This window comes from Emydura macquarii, unplaced genomic scaffold (genome assembly GCF_026122565.2).
Source record: "Emydura macquarii macquarii isolate MOO-44397 ecotype Brisbane River unplaced genomic scaffold, CSIRO-AGI_Emac_v2 contig_3470, whole genome shotgun sequence".
NCBI classification, from domain to species: domain Eukaryota; kingdom Metazoa; phylum Chordata; order Testudines; family Chelidae; genus Emydura; species Emydura macquarii.
Genome location: NW_027133607.1, coordinates 8,429,192 through 8,452,314, shown reverse-complemented (window position 1 = coordinate 8,452,314; position 23,123 = coordinate 8,429,192). Strand labels below are relative to the sequence as shown.

Sequence of the window (23,123 nt, the reverse complement as noted above, 5' to 3'; positions counted from 1 at the left end):
TCTAAAACCTTGTGAACAACGGTGGCAGAGACCCGGTGGTTAAGCCAATGCATGGGGGGGTCAAAGTCACCTTAAATAAAGGATTCAGTCTCACATGACATATTTACCCAATTTTTTTTTCCTATTCAGAAGCTCTTATTCCTGATGGAAACTAGCCCTTTCCCAGGTCTCCTTGTGAGTCACTATCCCAGAGGGCAGTCAGCTGTCTGTTGCATTATGGCTGAGACCAGGCCAGGACTTAGGGAGACCTCATGTGGTGACAGTAGGAAGCACAGGCTGTTATTAAATCTGGGAGCCAGCAGGCGCCCTAGGGTCTCTCTATGTCCACCAGCCTCAATAAAGAATCCTTTATATATAATTCAGTCCTGGCTCATTTTTTTCACAAGGATACTACAAACATGTTGAGGGGAAAAATGACAGCCCAGCTGAAGCAGTCGTCTAGTCAAATTACTCAGACTATAGTATCATATAATCAAATTACAATAACAGGAATGGCCCAAGTTCTACTTTCATTTACATAGGTGTAAATCTGGAATAATACCATGGAAGTCAACCCTGCCTTATTGTTCCACACAGTAGCCTCTTTTCTCTTCCTAACCTTTTTTTTTGGGTAATTCTTTCAGACAGGGGATTAATGAGGGATCTTCTGCTTGGTTCACCCCAATATTTGGGGAACTTGCCAGATTCTACTTAGCCCTAGTTCTTCCCCATCTAGCTCCCCAGTCTCAGCCATCCTTTGCTCTTTCTCTCCTGTATGTTCACTCAGATTTTCAGGCTTCCCCTGCATTCTCCAAGCTGGGTACCCTCGAACTTGGAAAAGGGGGGGATATATACATAATCCTGTTCTGCCTGAGCTCTGGTTGTAATAGAAATCAAGGGTTCCCCTAATGTGGGGTGCATCTGCCCCAGAACCCTCTCATAGGGGAGAAGAACCTCTGCAAAACACATCTGAAACTGGCCATTTACCATCACCTTGGGCTCTGCCATAGGGCATGTCTGGACACAAAATATTTTGTTGTTCCCATGATCGCAGTATGATCACTGAATAAGCACCAGGGAGTCTTTGTTAACTGATTCTAGTAAGGACTTCTGGAGCTGACCATGAATCTTGAATGCCTTCATCAGCGCACAGGACCTGCCAGTCTGGATCAGATTCAAGGTCTATTTAGCCCAGTACCTTGTCTCAGACAGTGACCAGTACCAGATGCTTCAAGGGAAAGTGCAAAACCAAAAACCCCAAAACCCCTGTGTTATGTTCATCGCATGCATATAGAAAGTTAGAAACAAAATATAAATACTTTTCCCAAAAGGTTTCAATGTGACACTGTTGTAAGAAGCTGGCACTCTAACATACAACCACCAAATGCAGAGAGAGACAAAGCAGGCTGCTCCCCAAGGAAGTGAGGCACAATTCAACCTACCTTGCTCCAGTCTGGCTCTTCTGCAGGCTGACTGATGAGTCAGACCCAGGCAGCACACACGTCCCTACAGGGCCCCCATCCTACAAACAGGACTGGGGTAAAGTGATAGCATTTGATTTTGACAGTTTTCAATACACCACACCCTGCAGTTAGAGGACCTAACCTCCATGGAGACTGGCTTAATTTCATAATTAATGAATTAATAATAATAATTAATAATAATCATAAATAATAATACTTAATAATAATTAATTTCAAGCTAGATTTCATAAATGCTCCCTGAGTCACTCACGCATCACACAGAGAAAGGCACCAGCAAACCTCCCAAGCCCCAGCCTTGCACCCTTGGAATATACCGTTCTTGCCTTGGTCAGAAGCCTCTTGATGTGGAGAGGACACACACTAGCCTTTGTAACCTGAGCTGAGATTCCCCAATCCCTTCAACCAACTCACTGTTTTTATGTAAAATACAAGACAGATTTAATAACTGCAGATAGATTGTAAGTGATTATAAGTGGCAGGCACAAAAGGTCAGAGATCGTTACCAAGGAAAATAAAAGGTAAGTGCACAGTCTAAATCTTAAACCTTATTAGACTAGGTAGTATTTGGATCAAGCAGTTTTCTCACTCCACTGGATGCTGCAGTTCTTAATACACAGGCTCCTTTAAACCTGGGACCGGTCTCCTCAGTTCAAGTCTTTGTCTTCCCAGCGTTCAGGGTAGGAGGGGGAGGAGAAAGGCCAAGGCATGATGCCACTGTCCCTTATTTTATACCCTCCATGTGCCTGGAAAACACTAGCTCAGGCACGTGCTCGGCAGACACTAGCCCAGGCACATCCTGATGCGCTTTGCTGAGTCACAGGGTTGAGCAATCCCCCTGGTGTGATTTTATGCAGTTAGTCCTAGAGTTGAGCAGTCCCCATTGTGTGGTGCTTGTGTAACTGTCATTGAATTGTAAATCCCTTGATTACGACTCCCCTTCTGATTAATGGTCATTGAACATCCTCCTGGGAAGGGTTCACTTCCTTTGTACGTCACTAGCAAATTTACAACATATTTCAGTAACAACCATACAGCAAAGTCTCGTAACTTGATCCACCCTAGCGAGACACATATCTTGACAGAACAGTGGGTTTCAGCAGATCACGACCTTTCATAAGATACCTTACATGGCGTGCTTTGTATGAAATACCACAACCATATGTGAATGATGAATATGGGAGTTACTGGAATGGTGCCCAAGCTTCTTATTTCTGAATCTTGTTTCCCTTTTGTGAGGGGCTTAAAAAAGACCCATATGGAGCCTTTCTATTGTTTTGGGCTGCCTGCAAACTCCAGAAGGTGACTCTGCACTGCTCACACGTGACTCACGTAAGGAAAGTTCCCTTTGCAACCAGGAGAGCGTTTTTTCCAGTGAAAGCTTGTGTTCTGGAGCTCAGTTCTGTGGCAAATTCCCTGCTTAAGGGATGGCAGAATACAAGGGACCTGCACAAAGTTTAGTGAATTAGGCTCACCACACATCTATCCCAGACATTAACGCCAGGACCCCTCAAGGAGTGGGTGGAGCAAAAGGGGCAGTTTGCTCTAGGCCCCCCTATTTCAGAGGAACCCCGCAAATGACGGAGGGGGTGACCAGGCCAAATCTGAGTAAGAGTCATTGTGGTCTGGCAAACCTCACAGCGCTGCTCAGGTTTGGTGCCCACGTTGACAGTGCAAGGAAAGACTTGCCCACTCCAGCCTAGCCCCAGATCCCCCCAGTCACTGCTGCTGGTAACACTGTACCAAGCCCACGGTGACCCAGGGTAGGTCACAGGTTCTTTCCCTCCTCCAGTTTAAGAGGAAACCCCCACCCACTACTCCGACTAACCCCTTCCATACACAGCCCCCTCCACCAGCCCCACCACCCACCTAATTGTCTGAACGCCCCCGTGCCTCCGAGCTGGCACGATGCAGGAGAGGGCGGCAGCCCTGATTCGTTCTATCTGCATGCTGAAAGCAAGGGCTGGGCTTGCAAAGAGAGAGGCAGGGGTTGGGGGATGGGTCTCGCAGAGCATCCTATCGCGCTGAGGCCCACCACAATGATGAAATACAGCCACTTTCCTCTCAAACCAGGTGGCATGTTCCCTGGGCTTCAATGCAGAGGGAACAGAAGGTGTCAGGCTTTTCCGACACGGCAGGATGCTGAGTGTGGGAAAGAGGACGGCTGGAGAGGCAGGGCTCTGTTGACACATCACGAGAGCCGAGCTGTCGCACAAGGTTACAGCTGCAGCCAGGCGGGGCAGGACCTGTATTTAAAATGCCTCCATCTCCCTGTGTGCATCCTGCTCAGCTGAAAATGAGGGGCCTGTTGGTGTTTGCTGCTCTCCTGGCTGCTGCCTTCAGCACGGAGACCTTTGTCGGGTAGGTAAATGAAAGTTTAACCCGCAGGGATCTTCCGCCTTGGATGGGTTTGAAGTTAACATGCGGCCTTGCAAGTTGATGTGGCAGAGAAGTTAGTTAAAGGAACAGTGTCAGGTCCTGGGCTTTCACAGCGCCCAGCCGCTCGGTGAGCTGCAGTGGGGAGGAGATTTGCTGCCTTTTGCAGGGAACGTGCTGCTTGTAATCCAAGCTGTGGAAAGTGCAAGATGGATCAGTTGCTACTTGAAGAGAGCAGGGGTGAGTACCTGTAATGTGTGTTTGTGTGCTCACTAGAGGGAGTTCAGGTGGCTGCTAGAGAAGGGATGGCAGGTGAGGAGGAAAGTCAAGAGGGAATCCAGTTTAACTTTGTCAGCAGCTGTTATGAAGAAGCCACCCACAGCGCTCCAGCCATTGCGGGATGGTCTAGGGGTACCTGGTCCTGCTTCAGCGCAGGGGGCTGGACTAGGTGACCTCACTAGATCCCTTCTGTCCTATATTTCTAGGATTGGATGAACTCCAGCTGCGTTGAGTCGCGCTGCTCGGGGATAATGCAGGAGAGTGCCTGCCAAGTTCAATCCAAGCACCACTGTGTGCCCAGATACTGGGGTGACAGGCACGTTGTAAATGCCTGGGACAGACCCTTTAATGCAGATATGAATGAACTCGATTATACGGAGGGCAATTGGTACTTTCAGTAGATCCCGGTCTCGGGGACCGGCTGGGGACCTAAGAATAAAATGAGGAGAACATTCTGCCCCAGGGGCACTAGAGGAAAGGCTTTGTAGCCCTAGCTCTTACACAGCACCTTTCATTAGCCAAGGTCAGCATCATCGCCCCCGTTTTACTGAGGGAGCAACTGAAGAAGAAGTTGCCCAAGGTTAAACAGAGACAGGCCTAGAACCTAGGTCCTGAGAACCAGTTTATCCTCTAGGCCACACACCACTGTGAGGGGGTCCCTGTATGGCAATCTAGTTAGCTACCTAGGCCCCACATAGCAGCTCACTGGAGATGACCAGAAAGGCAGGAAGACTCTGTCAGGTTCCCCTTGTAAGGTCCCTCAAACAGAACCGCTTCAGGGGAGAGAGGGTTGGAGGAGCTGAGGAAAGGACCCTCCCCAAATCCAAAGAAGCACAAGAGCTGTCTGCAAGGATGGCTGCTTCTCCTCCTCCTCCTCCTCCCTGGCAACAGGGATCTGGTGGGAGACAGGCTGGCACCAGCTGGGCCCGACTGCCGCTGGGGCTAGCTCTCTCTCAAGCAGCACTAACTCCTACTGGCTGAGCAGGGCCCGGTGCCGTAGAGCACGGTGTGCCGCCTGCACTTCCCTCAGGCCCCCGACAGAAACCCCCTCCACACGGAGCCCCACAGAAAGGAGACCCCTAGGGAGGAGGGAGCTGGGGTTGGTGCCGTAGGGTCAAAGTCTCCATCCCTTTCTGCCCGGGCAGGGCGGGATCTGAAGGGATTAGGAGGTGTGGGTGCCCGAGGAGGTCATATAGAAGAGGTCATATAGAAGAGGTCATATATAGAGGTCAGCCAGCTCCCGGGCACCTTCCTCAAGCCAAGCTTCCATAAGGGCTGAGAAAACACTGCGTCAGGCACTCAGGGTTTGGCCCAACTGCCGTGTCAGGCCCCGGCAGCGTCCCGTGGAGCATCGCCCGGGCGGACAGCCAACGCACTGAGTTCAAAAGAGGTCTCTGGGCTCCCCACTGGGACAGGGGCCCCGTTTGCTGGGTTTCAAACGACTGGCTGAATGTCCGGTCGTCCGGCGTGCGTTCTGATCATGGGATGTAAGTGGTGGCCACCTTCACAGGAAGAGAGGAAGGTCCAGACCAGATCTGACCCAAGGTCCCTTTAATTCAGAATTCCATCCCTGACTGTGGACAATAGCAGATGATTCAGAGGAAGGTTGCAGACATGGGGCAACTTGCCCCTTCCCCCCCCACAGCTTTCATCCTGGTCTCTAAAGCTACGTCTACACAGCTCGCGGAAGCTGAGCCAAGAGACCTGGGCTCGTGGGGGCTCGCACGTCTGCCCTACAAATAGCCATGCTGTGGCTTGAGGTGGAAGGGGAAGGGCTTCAGAGCCCGAGTGGCAACTACAAAGCGCTGTCCACGTGACTAGTTTTTGAGTGATTGTGTCAGCCCAAGGCTGGTGATCCAAGTCTGCTGCGGGCTGTGTAGACATACATAATTAAGGGTTGGCTTAAGCCATGAAGTTCGAGGTTTCATCAGCCCTTCAAAACTTGTGTTGTCATTAATTATAACTCTGGATGTTCCTGGTAGCCCGAGGAATGTGGGGTGGTTACAGGAGTGTGTCACTCTTGCTGGTGTGATCCAACGTAGGCCTCTCCCTTTGCTGCCCAACCAGACACCAGCGGGTTTTGTTGTGAAATTACTCCCACGTAAAGGCTCGGTGTAGTTTAGTGTGTGGGTCCCTGGGGGTAATCTATGTTAGTCAGGAGGCCAGATTAGATGATCTGGGTCCCTTTTGGTCTTAAACTCTACGACTTTATTGCCTGTGGCGTTACTGCCAGTAAGATCTTATTGCTAGAGCTCATTCGTGCTTGTGGCTTGGATTTTATTTCCTTCTATAGCTTGTCCCACACCCACGGCACTCAATGAACGCTTCATGCTACTGCAGAGTCCATAGGGTAGGGCACGGGGGGGCTGAGAATCAAGATACCTGGATGATAGGCCTGGCTTGGCCACTGAATGACTGTCTGACCCTGGGCAAGTCCCCTCCTCGCCAGCTTCCCCGCCTGTAAAACGGGAGCAATGGCACTTATGCAAAATGCTTTGTGATCGAAGGCTGGGAAGCCAGACCTGAAGGCGGAACAGTAAGATTCCTAAGGATGTCCATGGCATAGATCACCTTCTACCACCCCAGCCTAATGGGAGTGTGTGACCCTGGGGTCGTTCCATCACTCACGCCCTTCAAATTCTCCTCCACGATTCCCAATAACTGCTCTCCGTCTGCGCAGGAACCAGGTGCTCCGTATCTTCGCTGCCAATGAAGCGGATGTGGAGAAGGTGAAGGAGCTGGAGGAAGTGGAGAATCTGCAGGTAACGGGAAGGCACAGATCAGCCATGTCGGAGACTTCTGCTGCTAAGGGCAGCAAATCCAGCACTGGGGAAAGGCCACCAGATGACTAGCCCTGGGGCCAGGAGGTTGCTGGTGATCCATAGAACGGGTACAACATGGGCACGTAGCAATTGGGCTCAATCCTGGCCTGGGGGGACCATCTCTAGAGGAGTTCAGTTTCCAGGGCCATCCAGCCCTTGGCTTCTTTCCTGAGACTGCCAAGAAAGGGGAACAATTAGTGCCTGTGGTGATGATGCTTTGGTACCATCCAGCTTCATTAACGCTTCAAGGCCGTGCCCCAGCCCTTGCCACACGCAAGTTCCCTCTAGCAGGTGCACTGGCAAATACTGAAAGTGTCAGCTGCACCATCGGAACTGACCTCCTCCGTCTCTCTGCCAGGATTCACCCTGTATGGGCTTCAGCTTTCTTTCCTTCCCCTTGTCTCTTCTGTTCTGTCTCCCCATCTGCAAACAGCGAGACCGGGCGATTCTAGGTCAGTTCAGATTGCTGGGTCTGAAGCCATTCCAGGGCTTTTGGCGTCTGTATTTCTCTCTCATCATCATCATCATCATCACAATTATTTGTTCCTTTAATTTCTCAAAATTGCCCAAACGCTCACAAGCTGCCTCCCCGTGACCTCACCAGCTTTCCCTGCTCTGGAGATGCCCAGCGTTTGGAACATTACAATTCAGCCGGGGTGAGCTCTCCGTAGGAGGCATAACCCAGCAAAGGTTGCTGCGCCTCTCCGGCTCTCCCATGCTCTGTGCAAAGCAGAGAGAGGAGCTTAGTTTGCTTGTCATGCTACCTCTGCGGGCTGATTCTGTAATCTCCCAGCTCCTCCTCTGCCTGCACGCAATCCCTTCGGCTTCCCCACGATGAGGGGGCTGCAGCAGTGAGGGAAACTCCATGATTCCCAGCCTGAAGGAGAGAAGATAATGTTGAAAAACCATTTAAGCTCATGAATATGTCCTAGGTAAGAAAACATCTTCTGCCATGTCCCTCACGGTAAAGAGGCCGCGGTTCTCTTTGGCTCCTAGCCTGGGCTGTTTAGCAGCACCACACAGAGTCTCCCCAAGTCTCGGCCTAAGCTAAGCAGTTAGGAAGGTACTATCAATGACCCCGAGTCCCTCTATGAGCCGGCTAGGTTGGGCATCCCACCATGACACACGCAGGGGCCAGTGGATGACTCTCCTGGAAGGGGAGATGAAGAAGACAACAGACGTGGGGTGTTATGTGCGGGGGAGGGGGATCAGCGCATAAAATCTGTGCTATGCTTTTGCTAAGAAACCCAAAGCTGGTCTCATGGCAAGCTGGGCCCTTGGTCTTAACAACCCAACATCCACAGCTCTGAATGGTTATCTAGTCTGCAACGCGTCAGGCCTGAGTCAGCGCTCGCTTATACCTTATGTAACTCCATTGCCTGCTGTGGGCTCACTCCTGATTTGCACCATGAGAGAGGCACGTCAGACCCTTAGGCTCATGGGAAGGGTGCTGCCTTTGAGGGAACTTAGAGTCAGTTGATGGTTTCAACGCAAAACACCGGGAAACGTCTCCCATTTCAACCGAGTTCAGCTTAGATTTTGTGGGCGAAACTCAGGACGTACAACCCCCACCCGGATTTAATCTAGAGATGGGATCAGACCCAGAATAATGTCCCAGGCACACCCAGAGTGCGGAGGATTTTGGAACCAGGGTTCAGGTGTGGCCCATTATGAAGGGAGGGACGTGTTAGAAATTAGCACCCATTACTAGGTTCAGATTTCAAACACGCACAAAAACGGGGTTGAGATCCCAGCCCTAATCAAAAGTGTGCAGCTGAAATGGCTGAATTTTACCAATGAACATGTCCCTCATTTAGAAATAGTATTTGCCATTCACTTCTAAATACCTCCATCACCTCAAGAGCAAACTGATTCCTTCCTCTACCTTTCCAGAGCCTCTTACACAGCTATTACTGAGGTCCTTCACTGAGCAGGGACTTCAGGATTCGCCCCCCATTGAAGTACACTGGAAAACATGTCCTGGTTTCATGTGGTTAAATACCCTTGCAGTGTACTGAAAAGCATCCCTGGTTGTCTGACAGGTCCAAATATTTCTAACACTGCTGATGGTTGTTATTTGTTTTGTCTCTGCCAGCTGGATTTCTGGCGGAGATCTGCCAGCCCAGAGACTCCTATCGATGTCCGAGTTCCCTTTGCCAGCCTTCAAGCCGTCAAAATCTTCCTGGAGTCCAACTGCATTCGCTATGCCATCACGATAGAGGATCTGCAGGTAGAGCGAGATGTGCAGAGCTCAATGTTCTGCAGAAAGGGGTGGGTCGAGAAACCAGAGATAATTGCATGAAACTCACTGTGACCCGGTCAATTACCTGTATAATTGTCAGGACAAAGTCTCTAAGTTAAACCAGCTCTGCTCCTTTGTGTTTGAGGATACACAGCCAAGTTCTGCCCTCTGTTGGAGCCATGCTTTCAGTTCCACAGGAGGCAATAGCATTGTATGGGCGTGTAACTGAGAGTAGGTTTTGGTCCATAATTTTTAAGGGCCTGGTGGTGAATCAGGAAAACAACAAGAGAGTTTGGACAAGAGCTAAATTCAACTGAGCCTAATCGAAATTTCCCAGGCAAACTGGAGGGCTCCCATTCCATGGAAACTCGGTTTGCAGGACAAACACTCGTTGGATGATCAGAACCTGAGAGCAAAGACTCGGACTGAATAGAAGCCGAGAAAGAGTTTGACTCAATAATTGTAACTCAGAGTCAAAGCTCAGCCATTTACAGGTGTAAACAGGTGCAGGGAAATGAAAGACACGTTCGCCTTGGTATAACCAATGCTTGTTCGTCTCCAAAACCTGCCTGCTCTTAGTGGTGTCTTTGCATGACTGGTCCTTCCTAACAGACTTTTCTCCCTGCCTCTTCCAGACGCTGGTGGATGAGGAACAGAGGCAGATGGTGCAGCATTATAGCTTCCCCCGATCTGTGGAGACTTTTAACTATGCCACTTACCACAATCTGGACGAGGTAATAGCTGGTGCTCATCCATTGGCATGTGACCCATGCGGGTCTGAGAGGCACATTCGTGGAAGGCCAAGTTAGGAGAATGAGAGAGGCTTTCACCATTAAATAGGTCCCATGGGTCCACTCTGCTTAGGCCTGCCATGCAAAACAAAACTCCTGGGCGGGCACACACTTTGCATTGTAGGAAAGATGCACTTTGGAATTGCTCTCTGCTGTGTGGCAGCGCTGGGACACTTTGGAGGCTGATTTTAAAGGCTCCAACCTGGCCTCTAATTTTTCACCCACCGTTCATTGCATTTTCTATGCAAAAACAAACAAAAAAGAGCTATCCGCTGGCCCGTATCACATGCTACTTTCTGGAGAGCATTGCAGTCGGATATGCAACAGCAGCCAGGTAACACGAGGAAGAGCGAACAGCAGGCTCCATTCAAAGATTTCAGTGAGCAGCTCAGTTATAAAGGGCTCCTCGTGGGCAGGGAGACACACATGGCAAATGTTTGTGTTTAAAGTTTGGTAAAGGGACAATAAGGATTGGATGGCCCCTGCCCACACACCACCTCATGGATCGGAAAGCACTGGAGTCAAACTAGAAATAGTCACAGGGGTTACCTGAAGCAAAGGGAGTGTGGGGACGACTCAGGTGTATGCCAATCTGCTGTTTAAACCTAACTCCAGCATCCTCTTTCTATGCCAGATCTATGACTTCATGGACTTATTGGTAGCTGCAAATCCAAACCTGGTCAGCAAAATTCAGATCGGCAACAGTTATGAGGGCCGCCCGCTCTACGTCCTCAAGGTAAAGCCACAGGGCCCGATTCGGATCTCACGCGGACTTCTCGTTGGTTTGCCTCCACAAACCTCAGTGGAGTAACTTCTGATTTACAGCAGGGAGAGGAGAGAATGAGCCCACGTACTGTGTGTAAACACACAAGGTCAGACGCTACTTTCTGTTGCACGGGTGTCAATCAGCAGTGACTTGACTTCAGTCAGTTGAGTGACCCTGGTGGAAACCTGGCGTGAGCGGTAGGAGACGCAGGCCTCCTGCTAATGACACGCTGTACTTTGCACTTTACTTCTTAAATACCACCACAGAGAGTCAGCAAAGCATATTTACCCCTCTCTTGCTCTGTCCCCTTCCCAGCTAGTTTTTCCTGGGGAATATTTTAATTGCTTTCAACATCCTTTCTGAGTTCTGGTGGACGGAGTTGGATGCATGATGGACTCTTCTAGCATGTTCCATGGGGCCAAGTCAAGCCTGGGCTGGGAGACCTCCAGGAGCGCCCAGGGAACGGTATTTGTGACTCAGTAGGTGATTCGTTCGAGCTGACTGGGAATAAGATTTTTCCTGCAAAAAAAAATGTGGAGAAAAATGAAATTTTACTTTGGAAATTTTTGAGTTTTGGTCAAAAAAAAACTTAATATTGTGGACAAAACTGGATGCTTTTAGTGAAAATTTCCTTTTTGTCAGAAACCCATTTTCTGTTGAAAACCTGTTTAAATGGAAATTCTTCTGCCAGGTGTGATTCAGTTCTTCCCTCTGAATCAGTGCTAAGCGAATGCCCTGGCATGGCCGCTAGAGGGCACTGTGATGCTGGAGGTGCCATCTTTTGAATGAGACATAAAGCGGTGGTCCTGACTACGTATGGTCATTAAAGATTCCCACAGCATGTTCTGTAGCAGTTCAGTCAGTAACCCTGGTGCTGTGGTTCAATTCCAAACTGGATAATTAGTACATTCTGCTGACCTAAACGCCTCCAAAATTGTTTGCTTCCTCTCATAAACTACGGTCTAGTGGTGTAGCCATGTTCCACCCCAGAGACAGTTGCATTTCAGGGATGAGTGAAGAAATATACAATACAGTGTAGCTATAAAGTGCCATAAGGTCTGGTCATTATGGATAACGTCTCCGATGGGAATATAAGGGATGATTCAAATTATTCTGACATAAGTGATCTCCTTGTCCCGAGACACGATGACAGTTAAAAAGGGGGCGGGAGATCCCTGAAGCTCAGAGACACTTGGTGTGGCACAGACTCCCTACGGGGTAAACTGCCCAGCATTCAGAGCCGTGGTACGAACAGCCGGCTGAGCTGCGCTGCAGAAAATCAACCACCTGCATGTCTGCTTTTCCGTGCAGTTCAGTACCGGGGGAGCCAAACGCCCAGCCATTTGGATCGACACCGGCATCCACTCTCGGGAATGGGTCACTCAGGCCAGCGGAGTCTGGTTTGCAAAGAAGGTACTGGTTGCGGTTTCAGCTGAGAATCGCACATTCCAGGGTGAGGGGTGAAGAGAAGATGTGGGACACCCCCCGCCTTCCTCCTGAGCTGGGATGTTGCATAAAGCTCCCCGGACATGCTCATGACAGCTACGAGCTGGTGAGGTTGGTAGTGCTGGTGAGGCTGGGCCCTAGCCAAGGCAGGAATTGTGCATTGTGGCTAGAAAGAGCTGGACTATGCTCTCTGCTTCCTTCAAACAGGCACCAAATATTGCAGGGCTTCAAGTCTTGCAGCGGGCGAGGGATAACGGGCCAGGTTCTCCGCTGGTGCAAAGTGATGTAGCCAGCAGAGCTGGGCTGATTTACGCTGGCTGAGGATCTGTCCCTATGAGCGTAATGACGCACTAGTGCTAGAATTACTCATGTGCCTGGTTCTGAGGGCATCTCTTCCTTACTCGTGTGTCCACGTTCAGATTCTTGATAGTTACGGCAAAGACCCTTCTCTCACCTCCATCCTGGACAGCCTGGACATCTTCCTGGAAATCGTCACCAACCCTGACGGCTTTGCTTTCACCCAGACCAAGGTATTTCTCCTTAGTCCGTGTCTGCCGGGCTTCGCTGGCGTTTACAACAATGTTCAGTTCGCTGGCTCAGGACTTTCAGGCAACACACCCATGAGTGGGAGGTGGGAGGGAGGGTGGGGGGTGGAAAGAGTTTCCTGCAGCTCGGTGAGGGGTGTATTGGGTCCCGCTATTCTACTGCGTCCGTGCGATGTAATGGCAGCCATTCCCACCCGCTTGGCACACGGGACAGTGACGACACAAAGGTGAAAGGCCGTGGGGAATCACTGGACACCTTAGAGCTTGCGTCAGTCTTAACAAGGAAGAGCTTGCGGTGTGGCTTAAAGACTCAGTTGGACTTAGCTGGGTCAGGACATTGACCTGTATTTGCCATGAGCCTCTGGATTTGGCTACAGCTAGGCAAGTCCATCTGATGGAAGTTAAGAGACGCCTGTCCTATCCAGAGGGTATACACCTGATTCTCCAGATCATTATTATTGAATAGCTACATTACAGGAGAGACACCAACCAAGATCAGGATACCAACCTGCCGGGTGCTGTAGAGACACATAAGGAGAGACAGAGTGAAGAGTTTGCCAGGACAGACAAAGCGTGGGAGAGGAGACACGGGGAGGATTATTTGCCCAAAGTGAACCAGCAAATCCTTAGCAGAGCCCAGAATAGAAAACAAGATTCTGACGCCCTGGCTAGCACCCTATCCACTAGGCCACGCTGCTCTCCTCACACGTTTATATTGCGTAACTTCAGTGGCTTCACTCCAGCGTAACTGAGAGGAGACGCTGGCCCCACATGTCAGGAGACCAGCCTTTCTCTCCACCAGTGCTGCATGACCCCTTAGCCCTAGAGACGCTAGTCTCACTCAGCCCTGTGAAAAGGCAGCGCACCAGTGCTGGCCGGCCCCCTGACTAATGGTTCTCCCCTCTGTCCCAGAACCGCATGTGGCGTAAGACCAGGTCCATCAATGCCGGGTCGACCTGCATCGGCGTGGACCCCAACAGGAACTGGGACGCAGGTTTTGGAGGTAGAGCTTTCCTGTAACCTCACCTTGTGGGAATTTACACAGACCCTCCCTGGGGTGAAGGGCCCAGGGAAGGACGGAGCAAAGGGCTTGGCTGTGCTCTCCACGGCTGGTTAGTGAGAGGAGCTGGGCTTCATCCTGGGCTAGCCCCTGCAGTGAAAGAGCATCTTCTGTTGCTTTGGAGTGGCCGATGCACAGGTCCACTCCAGCCCCCACAGGTGTATCCACTCTCCTCAGGTGCAAGGAGAGGCAGGGGGGGAGAGTGGGCTTGGCGGGCTGGGGAGATAAACAGAAAAGTGAGGGTCGTTTGGGGCATTGCCACAGACTCTCATTCCCAGGGGAGAGCCTGGAAGAACCCGAGGGGAACTGAGCACGTGGCTTAATCCAGGTCTACCTCCGCCCGGCCTAGAGCGCTTTAGCCCACCTGGAAATGGGACCGAACGGCCCTTTCACTCCTCGGCCTCTGGTGTGCCAATGGGGTGCGGGTGGGGGGAGGCAACTAGTGACACTTGTGATGTGAAAACCTGGCCGCTGGGGACTGGGAGGAGACCCCTCCCCACAATTCATTCCACATAGGCCATCAAACAGCCAGTAGGCGGGACGAGCTTTTGGTTTCTGCTGGCTAGAGTTGGCAAACGCTCCCTCCCTCTCCTCCGTTACGGACTGTTTGAGCCGCCGTGTTTCTGAAGCAAAAGGTGCCCTCTTCCCTCTGCAGGGGCCGGGGCCAGTGGCAACCCCTGTTCTGAGACGTACCGCGGCCCCTACGCCAACTCGGAGCGTGAGGTGAAAGCCATCGTGGACTTCGTGAAGAGCCATGGGAACATCAAAGCCTTCATCTCTATCCACAGCTACTCCCAGCTCCTCTTGTATCCCTATGGCTACACCACAGCCCGGGCTGCCGATTACCAGGAACTGGTAGGGTCTTCATCACGCTCTCAAGGGCCCTTTACGCACAGGGTGAGGTGGCTGCCAGGGCTAGCAGCTTTCAAAGGGGGGCCAGGATGACACGCAGGCTGTGTGGCTGGCCTGAACCCCTCAACTTCAGCTGTGGATTTTCACCCCCCAGGGGTTTCTCCTCCGTAACCACATCCCCTTTTCTGTTCACACACAATTTTGGTCCCAAGGCCTCTTTGCTCTCCCTCCGGGGCTGCACTGCAACCAGCACAACAGGTTTGGGAGGGGAAATCAAAGGAGCCATTTGCAAATGACTAGCAGAATTTAGGACACCTGGCTGGAGCCTGAGATGACCCAGCTAGGTCAGTGAAGGTCGGGGGAGTCAAAGAGGTTAGTTGAAAGAGGAGCCTAGGAAATGATGGAGGACGGGCAACAAATCCCATTTTACCATAAGGCAGAAGAGACCTGTAATGCACTGGCTCAGCATGTGTCACCAATATTGCCCTCTAGTGGCTGAACCACAGGGAGGGTAAGAGCCCTACTACTGTTGCAAGCAAACCGAGATCCTCCGTTAGCTCAGGCAGCAGGTGCCTCTGCTTTGCTTTTGAAGTCAAAGGTCATGGGCTCCGCTGACGTTGCACACGTGACCTTAGCTGACCTGTGTTGCTAAAACTCTTGCACATGAATCTGCTACAGCCCTCTCCATACAGCACCGTGGAGCAGATGTGGGAGGGTTCAGTGGAAAGCTTGGATCCTCTGTTCTGATGCCCCTAATACTCTGTGTCACGTCCCCCCTTCTGCCACTGCCCATTGCTGTTAGAGCCCTTCCTCGCCCATCACCCCAGTACAGTTGCATTGGAGGTGCGCCCCTTCTTTCCTACAGGGGCTCTCCCTACATTTCTTCAGCCTTTGTTGGCCAGAAGGAGGTGTGCTCAGCACTCGAAGGCTGAAGGGTACTGTGGGGAAGAGCCCCTCTAGGAAAGAGGGGCGTGCCTCTAATGCAACTGTACCAGGGTGATGGGTAAGGAGGAGCGAGTTCTGCAGGACAGATCCTCTCAGCCCCTGGAATCAGTTGTATATTCCCAACCATGCTTTATTTTTCCAACCTTTGCATCCCTTTCTCCTTGAAAGATGCAACAAGCTGCAAACCTCCCTGCCCCAGCCCCTCTGAGCACACACACCAGCCACATCCATCCTCTAACTGGTTTTTCTCCCCTTTGCATTTTTCTCCAGGATAACATTGCTAAAGCAGCAGTCACAGCCCTGGCTTCCCTGAACGGCACTAAATACAAATACGGCAGCATCATCACAACCATCTGTAAGTTATTGGGGCTGACGGGTCTCTTCAGCCATTTGTGGGGGGCCAGCATAGTCACTTTACAGTAAAGTACAACACCCGGGGGGAGCCTCTCCTAGGCCAGATGTGCCAGGAAGCCAGTCCTCACTGTCCAGGTGCTAGGAACGTTGCCATCAGATCAAACCGCGGGGCTGTCAAGCCGTTGTAAAGTCCCAGGACATCTCCAGCAGGTATCTGACCAGGACGTCAGAACAACTTAAAAAAACCCGCTACCCTAGTGAACCCATCTTAGTTTTCACACTGAGACCAAGGCAGGAGGGGTTAGGATTTTGCAGTTTCAATCAATGCGGCGTGAACACTCTCATGCTGTGTTGGTGTGATGGGTGTCTTCACTCCTCCAATCTCCGCACTTTGGTACAGCCACTCCACAGACGCCGCATCTTGCCTTAAAGTAAGGGCTATAAGTGATACTTCAAAGTAAAGACAACCTGATTTTCACAAGGCATCTGGCCACTGGCGCAGCATGTGTGAGAGCCCCCCCCCTCCACTTTTTGACCACTGCAATAAAAGAGTCTTAAAAAGCCTTGAAAGATTCATAGATGAAGGCAAGAAGGGACTATCGTAGCCCTCTAGTCTGACCTCATGAACAAGGCAGGCCACTGCTCAGCTTTCGCTTCGTGATTTCTGCATCAAGCCTCTATCTTTCAGCTGAACTAGAGCAAACCTTTTAAAAAGAGACACATCCCATCTCTCCGTCGTTCCAATCTTTAAATCAAAACCGCCACATCCCTCAGTAAGCTTGAAGTCTGATTTCTCCACTTTCAATCCCGTGTCCTAGCCAGGGGTATGCGCTGGAGAAACTCACGTGCTTTGTAAGTGAGAAGTGTGGAACGTGGGCTTCCTTCATTCTTTCTAACCTCAGCGACTTATTCTTTGAGCGATGCGGCTGAGCCACAAGGCTCAGAGCAAAAACATCTAGCTGTTCGCACAGCTTGCGTTGTGGGGTTTTAAAGCAGCTCACCATTTAAGGACCAGCAGTAAAATTTGAACCCTCTGATCTCCAACATTTGGGCGGTGGAGGATGATGTAGGCCCTTCTCTCTTGTTTTATTCATGTGGTGTAAGAAACGGAGAGCCAAACACTCACCCTCGTTGCAAGGGCACATTCAACAATTTGCTGGTTGTATTTTTCAGCGGTGACGTTTAAGTGACTGTATAACCGGCCCCCTCTCTGCGCCCATTATTAATGCTGCATCATAGGTCTCACACAGACCTAGCCCTGATTTGTTTCCTTTTGGGTATGTTTCCTGAATCTAGATCAAGCTAGCGGTGGAACGATCGACTGGACTTATAACCAGGGCATTAAATACTCCTTCACTTTTGAACTGCGGGACACAGGCCGTTATGGGTTCTTACTCCCTGCCAGCCAAATCATCCCTACTGCTGAGGAGACGTGGCTGGCACTGATGACTATCATGGAGTACACGCGGGACCATCCCTATTAAAACAGAACTGACTGTGAGCTCAGTTTACTTGGCTGGAAGCATCCAGCGAGTGATCCAACTAGCCAAAACCAATGAAATAAAAAGACAATCCAATGAACCAAGAGTATGTTATTTTTCCATCATGGTTTAGATCACTTCAATGGACTCGTATTGAATCAGTGGTGTACCGAGGAGGGACAGGGGGGCCAGGTCCCCGGGCACCAGCCTGTGGGGGGGCACTGGGCCGGCCCTTCACAACACGTAGGAGGCTGGAGGTGCAGGAGGTTCTGGGGGGCACAGAGCCTCATGTGCTTCCTGCCCCCTGCACATCGTGAAGGGCCGGCCCGGCACACTGCGCCCCCAGGCTGGGGAGATTGAGACTGCCCTGTCCAAGCCGGCGCCAGACTGTGGGGCTGGAGTGGTGGGTAAATGTAGGGGGGGGGCCCCCACCGGGTTGGGCCTTCACGACAGGTGGGGGAAGCAGGAGGCTCTGAGGGGTGCCCCTAAGTGCCTCCCCGCGCATCAGGAAGAGGCAGCCCAGACCCCTCTGCCCCGGCTGGGGGGTGAGGCCGCCCTGTTGGAGCCAGCGCCGGGCTGCGGAGCTGCAGCGGGAAAGGCAGGCACCGCGTGGCGGGTAAGGGGGGGGCAGTAGAGCCAAGCCTGCATTTGGCCCTCCCCAAGCCTCACCCCCCCCCTTGCAGGTAAAGATCTCCCCTCTCTGGGGCAGCTGGGGGCAGCCCCTGGACCCCTCCTGCCCTGTGCAGGGGGGGGGGCGGCGAGTGAAGCTTGGGGGGATCCGCAAATGTAGGCTTGGCCCCTGGGCACCAGAGACCCACGATACGCCACTGCTTTGAGTCCATCCCCGAATCTCTCCAAAGCAAAGCAAACGTCTTGCTTTCCTCAGGCAGGGGCCTGCACAAGTACAGATCAGAGTGCGATGTCCCCACCGCCAGAGGTTTTAGACCTATGCCAAGAAAGCAGGAGGCACATTTCCCCTAAGAACATAGGAATTGCCATGCCAGATTTTCTGTTGTCTCCCCTGACAAGAAGGTTCTCTGGTGTCCCTCTAGAACAGCCTCGCTCTCATCTCTCCGATCCTTCGCCTGCACCTCCTCCGGAGATCTTCGTTTCATAGCATAGACTGAAATCAACTCTGTTCTGCAGAACGCTGCATCGTGAACTGCAGCAGGGATGACTTACTCTATGAAGCCCCTGAGGGGAAAAGGACTTATTCTGCTCCTGGCTGAGCAGTCTCTGCCTCTAGTGACTGGGTAGGTAATGCTAGGACTCAGGGGCTGCGAGCAGAGAGAAGCCAAACTCCAGTGAATTCCAGGCCTGTTGCTCATTCCATGCAACTCCTGCAAGCTTGATCATGCCAAGACACAATTCTTTTCAGTCCAGCCTTCCAAGTGGCTTTATGACAGCTGTAAACTTATGTTGGGATCCAAGCACTTGTCAGTATCCTCCATGTATCAAGGAAGAGTGACGTCTACACAACATCCTGGGAGACAAGGCAGGGGTTAACTATGGACTGAGAAGGAGTCTGAAAAAGGTGCTGCTTTCAGATCTAAAATGAGACACTGATTGTCTAACCATACGTAAAAGGACCGAGCTTGGTCCCGTTGGGCCCCCACGACTGCAGCCCTGCTTTGTAACAGAACAGAGAGCTGGCTCGCTCCTCTACGCTGCTGGTTCAAAGCCAGGACAGGCTGGCAGAGGCCAAGAGTCGTTAAGTTTGGTGGCCCACATGATAGAAGGCGGATGGGCTCAGTTCTTAATGGGCAAGGCCACACTTCACAAATGCCAATCAAAATTAACACCTTGTCTTTAATGTGGGAAACCTTAGCATTGGGGTGTAGGAGCTGGACTGAATTGGCCACAGAGAATTAACTCCCCCTCTCATTCCTAAAAAGAGGTGGCTACGGCTTAGGGCTGAGGCACATGGGTGGGCAATGCTTGCACTGATTGTTTTCCTGCTTATCCATTTAAAAATAAAGTACAGCACAGGCACAGTCTCCGCACCATCCCCTCCCCAGACCCATCTGCTGCAGTGGGGCTGTCGGCTGCTGCAGTGGGGCTGTCGGCCTATTTGGACACCCTGGCTCTGCAGTTACTGCTCCACACTGGTTTTTTTTTAAACGGGCTATAGAAAAAGAGCTAATTAAAAAAAATACTCAGCCATGCTACATCATTTGCTTTTTATTGAATCAAACAATTAAAAACCCAGACGACACTACAGAAATCGATTCCGTCCCTCCTCCCCCAAAACAAACCACCAAAAAGCACCAGCCTAAGCATATGAAACTGTTAAGCTAATGTGCAAAATACACAAACCCTCAAAGACAATAAGAGGATAAGAAGGTACGTTCATCAGCTCTGCCTTCGATGCCCAGGATTAAGATTATTTTAAACAATCTTGATTGGCTCTCACTCTTCCTCTGATGCAGAAAAGAGTTTCCTAGTAACCCAGGGCAACAGAGGATTTCAGATCCTAGTACTGTAGCTGGATAGTAAAAAATGCTTTGCCTCACAATCACTATTTGATTTCATCTGAGGACTCTTGATCCCTCTCCTCACCTCTGATTTTAATGTAGTTTGCTTTTATTGTGGTGTGTAACAACCCTTTGGAATGCTTGCACAGTTTTGATACCTAGTATTCAAATATAAAATGTGTTCTTTTAAAGTTGCATTGGTCCCAGTGTTTTAAGCATGTAACTAACAAACAAACATTTTCTTTTGTTTCCACCCTACCCCACTCTTATTTTAAACACTTAGCAACACTAACCAGATGCAGCAATTTGTTAGGGCACAATATTATTGTCCATTGTCTTAAGCAAGAAGCTGACTGGATTCTGTACGAGATGCCATTTAGCTCAAACTTTTATTTCATGATAGAGTCAAAAAGTCAGATTCTTACTGCCAAGATAACCTGCAAACCAGCATGTGTCAGTTTTAGCCTTGACGTTCAAAATAAGTAAAATACTTTGCATTTATATGACGCTTTTCTAATATCAAGTAAAGGTTTTTCAAAGCCTGTAACAGACGTCAAATAAAGCCATATACTACCTCTGCGAGGTAAGGAAGGATTATCAGCCCCATTTTACAGATGGGGAAACCGAGGCATAGAGAGGTTAAGAGGAAGAGCCAGAATGAGACTTGGGAGTCCCAGGCTCTCAGTTCTGCGATCAGACTGTCAAACCACATTTGGCTCTCTGGTTGACTCACAAGATCACTGATCAGTAAATAAATAAAAGACAAGCCTATCAGAGTTGGCAAAACCATCGTCTGGCTGGTTCGTTAAAAATAAATAAATACATAATCAGACCAACAAAACCTTACTTAGAAACGTGATCAATTTAAATCAGACTACATGAGAGGTAAGATCAGTTAATACAATTGTAAGACATACTGACAGATCGCTTCCCATGGCTGGGCAGGAAGGAGTGTGAGATAGTTCCTCCTATTCACCCTCCCAATTCAAATGGTCTTGAAATCCAGCAGATCTGATTAAACCGACTGTCCAATGCACATGAAAGACAACTCTGCAGAAATCCAATGTACTAGGCTATCCTTGGAGCAGTCAAGGATTTTTACAAACTCAAAAATGTTTCTTTCTGACTAACGAAAATGGAACTTCATGGATTTCCTTGGGAAGTGGAGAGCTGTGATTGATAAATTGGGATCATGGTTTGTTGTATGTAAAAATATCTGTATTTAAAAATGTATAAAGATGCCAAGTGTAGTGTAGGGTCTCAGAAGTGCTTCAAGCAAGATGTACTGAGCTAGGTATTGGCTGACATCTGAAACCATCTGGTAATGCCCCATTCAGCAGGCCCCATACAGAGCCCCCTTTGCACATTTGATCCCTGCAGAGCGTGGGAATAGTTTGTAGGCGTGGAAGCTGTGTGTAGAAGGCTGCTTGCCTGCTCTCCTTTTCTTTTATCACACCCTTCCCTGGAGGAAGCCAGATCCAGGTGGCCAGCTTATATCCTGTATTCCCAGGGCTGTCAGCAGGTTTTGTGGCACTTGCCTACATGCAAGCACCCAGACTGCACGTACTAAATAAAAATTGGCCTATTAGTGCTACAAGGGGGAAACAAAGCATGGAATTTTTGGCACGCTACAGGACAGCAAAGTCTCTCTCAGAAAGGGGAGACCATGCCCATTTGCAGGGAGCTGCCTTCCCAAGCATTGCATGACCAACCGGTTCTCTAAGGAAAGAAAGAGAAGTGAATCTATTTACAACCTTTACACCACTTAATGACATGCTGCCGTTGGTGATGGAAACACGACAGATTGTTACAGAGGAGGGATAAGATCAGGGTGGGACTTATCCTGCATGATGCCAGAGAGGTGTGTTCTTCAGTTTGCTTTTAGAGGTCACCAGCAGCCTGATCTTAAGAGAGGCAGAGCAGCCTCATTGCCCACTGAAGCAGATGGGAATTGAGGGCATTCAAACACTGCAGGGTCAGGCCCCAAGCATTGACAGCACTAAGCAGGATCAGAATTAGAGCATCAATCCCTGGCCACTGGAAAGTTACTCAAGCAAACAATCGCTCTTTTGATGAGGATTAAGAGGATGGAAGAATTACTTCCACGGCTTTAACTGCTACCTACCTATATTTGACAGAATCAATACCAGCCTGTTAGATGAGCGTTGACACCACTCTACTAACACCCTCTCCCCTCCCATCTAAACCCACCAGCCAAAAAAAAAAAAAAAAAAAAATCACAGCTCATTCATACAGGACACATTCACCCCCAGAATTTTCCATTTTCCAGCGATGGAAGCACACGTGTACACAGGGTGCAGGAGTTTTTAATCACTGTGTTTAGCCCTGCTCAGAATATGGTGAGGCAACACTGGGGTAGAATGCCAGCACCCTGTGTAAGCTTGCACTTCCACTATTGCTACTTCCAGCTGAGCTGTATCAGTGGTGAATTATGGGCCTGCTTTTTCTGGTGTAGATGAGGTCAGAGGACAGCAAGGTTTAAAAGGACCAAAAAACAAAAACAAAAAAATAGTTGGACTAAATTCAACCAATACTCTAGGTAAAAACTAGAAGGCAGGGTCCCCAAGTGATTGCCCCTAAGTCCCCAAAACACAGTCTGTCTATGTAGGGTGAAGATAACACATCAACGTTAGGTTTCTACTGTTAGTGGGCTCCAAACAACTTCTAGCCAGCCAAGAAGGAAATTGCAAGCTGAAGCCAATACTGCTGTGGTTGAGAGCCTTTGTGCTTGATTAAAAGGCATTTAGACGTAAGCTCCGAGACACATTATACTCAAATCCTCAGGCTCCCAGAAAAATCACCAGATTCGCAGCCTCACAAATTCTGGGCAGCTCCTACCAGCAGGGAGCCTTGCTGGAGTGTCATTGTGACTCCTGGGGAGTTTTTTCTAGCCTCGCTGATGCCAAGGAAGTTAATATGATGGCAGCTGCAGAGAGACGGTCAAGTGAGAGACAGCAGGAGTTTCAAGCCTCCTCTAGTCAGCGAAGATGTAGAGCCCCTCACTGCTCCTGTGCTCAGCACCTGCTGCCACAAGCTCCAGCATAGGAGCGCAGCAAAGCAAGTTTGTGTTCTGCCTTGTAACCTTATTTTAAGGCAATCCATATGTATCATGGAAAACAGGTATGTTAACCCTTCCCTTCGGACTGTCTAGACGAGTGATCTTCAGCAAGTAGCTCAGAAAAGCTGCGTGCATTACTCAGACACCTACA

General features: G+C 50.1%; 1 protein-coding gene across 1 annotated transcript; it reads left to right on the top strand.

Moving 5' to 3' along the window:
- Nucleotides 1-3,717: 3,717 nt before the first annotated feature.
- Nucleotides 3,718-17,422, top strand: LOC137144513 (carboxypeptidase A1-like). Its single transcript, XM_067534868.1, has 11 exons — nt 3,718-3,821; nt 6,796-6,877; nt 9,033-9,167; nt 9,815-9,913; nt 10,605-10,706; nt 12,048-12,149; nt 12,602-12,712; nt 13,640-13,730; nt 14,443-14,642; nt 15,855-15,939; nt 17,235-17,422. Exons 1-11 carry the CDS (start codon nt 3,718-3,720, stop codon nt 17,420-17,422), a joined length of 1,299 nt encoding a protein of 432 aa, XP_067390969.1.
- Nucleotides 17,423-23,123: the final 5,701 nt, after the last annotated feature.

Excerpts from the sequence above, each read along its gene's own strand:
- LOC137144513 (XM_067534868.1), top strand. The coding sequence starts at position 3,718 with ATGCCTCCATCTCCCTGTGTGCATCCTGCTCAGCTGAAAATGAGGGGC. Across the intron at positions 3,822-6,795 it reads AGCACGGAGACCTTTGTCGG|GAACCAGGTGCTCCGTATCT; the intron begins GTAGGTAAATGA and ends CCGTCTGCGCAG. Across the intron at positions 10,707-12,047 it reads GCCCGCTCTACGTCCTCAAG|TTCAGTACCGGGGGAGCCAA; the intron begins GTAAAGCCACAG and ends TTTTCCGTGCAG.